Source organism: Sinocyclocheilus rhinocerous, unplaced genomic scaffold, assembly GCF_001515625.1.
Source record: "Sinocyclocheilus rhinocerous isolate Xijiao unplaced genomic scaffold, SAMN03320098_v1.1 scaffold269, whole genome shotgun sequence".
NCBI lineage: Eukaryota > Metazoa > Chordata > Actinopteri > Cypriniformes > Cyprinidae > Sinocyclocheilus > Sinocyclocheilus rhinocerous.
In genome coordinates, this window is record NW_015652298.1 from 796,861 (window position 1) to 800,754 (window position 3,894).

At 38.8% G+C, this 3,894-nt stretch overlaps 1 protein-coding gene across 1 annotated transcript in view; it reads left to right on the plus strand.

Moving 5' to 3' along the window:
* kif21b (kinesin family member 21B) overlaps positions 1–3,894 on the plus strand; it is a 105,998-nt gene that overhangs the window by 48,720 nt on the left and 53,384 nt on the right. Inside the window, exon 7 of the mRNA XM_016520372.1 lies at positions 1,954–2,069. Coding sequence (XP_016375858.1) covers positions 1,954–2,069 — 116 coding nt within the window. The remainder of the gene's footprint in view (positions 1–1,953; positions 2,070–3,894) is intronic.

The window sequence follows — 3,894 nt, forward strand, 5'->3', positions numbered from 1 at the left end:
TTCTGTAACCAATGCCATCAGTATGTTTTGCAACAATAAGGTTGCGAAGGTCTTGAAAGCTTTTTGCTTTTACCCATCATAAAATGTTTCTTTTGTGACATGTTGGTCATGAGACACCTTTTTATAGGCCATCAGTTGGGACTGAACCAACTAATATTAATTTCCACTGACTAGGGGCAGGATTGCTTTCTAATTACTGATAGATTTCTGCTGGTGTCTTTGCTTTCCATGCCTTCTTGCACCTCCCTTTCTTCATGCGTTTAATACTTTTCCCCTGTGTCATTCCACTTTATTACACGGAACTTAATTTCTGAACATATTTGTCTTTCTTTCTTTGTATGTATGGATTACTTGGATTGTTACCGACATCTGGTGAAAATTTCCTGTCAGCAGCACCTTTAGAAATATATTTACTGAGAAAAATGGTGATGTGTTCAATGATGTGTTTTTTTTACCCGCTGTACATTTTATTATATTTTGTTTGCAAATATAAGTTTAATAAGTAAATTAATAGTAAATACAAATGTGTTTATATAAAATTTTGTTTTATGTCTAGTCAAATGCTGGCAATTTTCAAAATGCTAAAATATAGGATTGTTTAAATGGTTTTATTTTCGGTCAATATATGATTCCCATACTTTCATTTGTTGCTTCATAGGTTTGATGATTTGAGTATTATTATTAATAATAATAATAATAATTTATTTAAACTATATTTATGTTCAAATAAAATGTGGAAAATATTAAAATAATTATAGATATAATTAATTAATTAATTAAGAAAATAATAAACAAGTAGATGTTTCCAGACTTGTTTTTTTAGATCATGACTATATTGACATTAAAGGGATAGTTCACCCAAAAATGAAAATTAGCCCATTATTTACTCACCCTCAAGCCATCCTAGGCATCTATGACTTCCTCCTTTCAGATGAATCCAGTCGGAGTTATATTAAAATTGACTTTGATCTTCCAAGCTGTTTAATGGCAGTCAGCGGGTGTTGCAGTTCATCAGTCCAAAAGAAGTGAAATAAAGCGCATCCATCCATTAAAAGAAGCAGCTCCGGGCGGATGACGTAAGATGTTAGCGTTGCGCTTGCGCCGGTGAGTCTTGTGAAAACCAACGTTTGTTTACAGGAGCAAAGAAAGCAAAGTTTCCTTACTTTAGCAAAGGAAAACCAGTCTCCTCTTGGCTTATATTGAAATCCTCCGACTTTCTTCTTTACAAATCCTCGTTTTGTACTTCTAATTCGTGACCGTTGTTTTGTTTTGATCTCTCCCCTGCGTTTCCGCGTTCGTCACTTCTGAGTGGCGCATGAGCAACGCCGACGTCCTACGTTATCCGCCCGGAGCTGCTTCTGTGTACGACAGTGAGCGCAAGCTAGATTAAATTGATTATTATGTTTTAAATATGGTAATTTTTGGGTGAACTAACTCTTTAAGTTACCAGTCCCTTTAACCATGACACTCGAGAAAGTTCTCAGAACTAAGCCAACACCTCAACACCACAAAACTGACTTTGTCAGGGATTTTCAAAGTCCTAGACTTCATTATAATTGTGATTAGTTTTTTTTTCAACTGAGTCAAGTTTATCCATGTTAACTAAGGTGCGAAATTTATGTTGCATTAGTTCTGCATCCTTCTACATTCATTACTGCACTCTCACTGTCTTGCTGGGTAAAGTTGTCCGAGTAGATGAAGAGAAGGAAAGGTAATTACATTGTGAGAGAGTTCTGAAGTAGAGCTAAAGACTGGAAGAGAGCCAAGAAGAGCCATTGTTCGGAGAGCTCAGAGCCCAATAGAGCTCTATTGTTTTTAAAGCCTAGTTACTCATTTGTGAGAGAGCCCATTTAAAAGCTTTTAATCTTAGATAGCAGCATGCGATGGAGCGTGACCGGGTCTCTCTCTCTCTCTCTCTCTCTGTGTGTGTGTGTGTGTGTGTGTGTTTGGCAGCTGGCCCTGGGTAATGTGATCAGTGCATTGGGAGATCAGAGTAAGAAGGCAGGCCATGTGCCTTACAGAGACTCCAAACTCACACGCCTGCTGCAGGACTCGCTGGGAGGAAACAGGTAAGGTCGGACACACACCTAAACACACCAGAAGTGTCGCATTCTTAGGAACATTGTGTCAAATTAAAAGATGTTTTTGGAGCAGAGCTGCTGTGTCGAGTTGCACACACGTGTTCTTGTATCATACTAGGTAACTCCCTTTGAGTTTTATTGTTCTTAAATTAAGCTAATTATAATTACTATAGATTAACCATACCCCTAATTTGTGACATTTTTAGATGTATAAAAGATATTTACAGTAGTCCTGTTATGAAGCTATGAAGTTTTTCTGGTTGTAATGAAGATGGCTTTGTGGACCTCCCACTGACTTGTATTGTTTTTAAGAAACTGATAATTATAATTACTGTACCACACCTTTTACATGACACATTGTACACCCGTTATTGTTATATGTGAAATAAGACATTGTTCAGTTTCCTTATGTAGCTTTTAGTACACAAAAACAGCAAAACTTGACATGCACATACACATTTTGTTATATTTTACATTTTATGTTAAATTAAGATAATTATAAATGCTACAGACCAACTTTACTACTTCTAAGCCCCCCTCTATTATGACACTTTTATCAGAATCAGAAGGACTTCATTACCAAGTAAGTTTACACACACAAGGAATTTGACTTGATGACAGGAGCTTCCAGTGCAGAAGAAAGTACAGACGTACATAGGAATAACATAGTAGGGATGGAATATAACACTAATATAAGAAAAAACTGAATTAAATAATGTACTATATACAGAATAGAAGTATAGGAAAAACATTGTAATTGTTTAAATAAATATACAGATATGTTATAAGTGTGCAGTTTACCCAATTTTGGATTCTGTGTCAGTTGTGATGGACGATGTATAATTATGAAAGTTTAATTGTTCAGGCTGAATATAGCCTGCGCAAAATAAACTGTTCTTGTGCCTGGCTGTTCTGGTGGTCAGTGCTCTGTAGCGCCGGACAAAAGGCAACAGTTCGAAGAGAGAGTGGGCTGGGTGTGAGGGGTACAAGGTGATTTTCTTAGCCCTTTTCCTCACTCTGGAGATGTAAAGATCTTGGAGGCTGGGCAGAGGGGCACCGATAATCCTCTCAGCAGTCCTGACTGTCCACTGTAGTCTCTTGATGTCTGATTTGGTAGCTGAACCAAACCAGACAGTTATAGATTAACACAGGACAGACTCAATGATAGCAGAATATAACTGTTTTAGCAGCTCCTATGGCAGGTTGAATTTCCTCAGCTGGCGAAGGAAGTACAACCTCTGCTGGGCCTTTTTTACAATGGAGTCGATGTGAGTGTCCCACTTCAGGTCCTGAGAGATAGTCAGTGCCCAGGAATCTGAATGACTCTACTGCAGCCACAGTGCTGTTCATGATGGTGAGTTGGGAGAGTGCTGGGGGGTTTCTCCTGAAGTCCACGATCATCACCACCGTTTTGAGCGTGTTGAGCTCCAGGTTATTTTGACTGCACCAGACAGCCAGCTCTTTTACCTCCTGTCTGTAAGCAGACTCGTCTCTATCCTTGATAAGGCTGATGACTGTAGTGTCATCCGCAAACTTCAGGAGCTCGACAGAGGGGTCCTTTGAAGTGCAGTCATTCGTGTAGAGGGAGAAGAGCAGTGGGGAGAGAACACAACCCTGAGGGGCACCAAGTGCTGATGGTGATAGTCCTGGATGTGAGTTTGCCCAGCCTCACAAGCTGCTGCCTGTCTGTCAGGAAGCTGGTGATCCAAGTCAAGTCAAGTCACGTTTATTTAAATAGCGCTTTTAACAATACAGATGGTGTCAAAGCAACTGTACAGCATTAATTAGGAAAATAGTGTGTCAGTAATGCAAA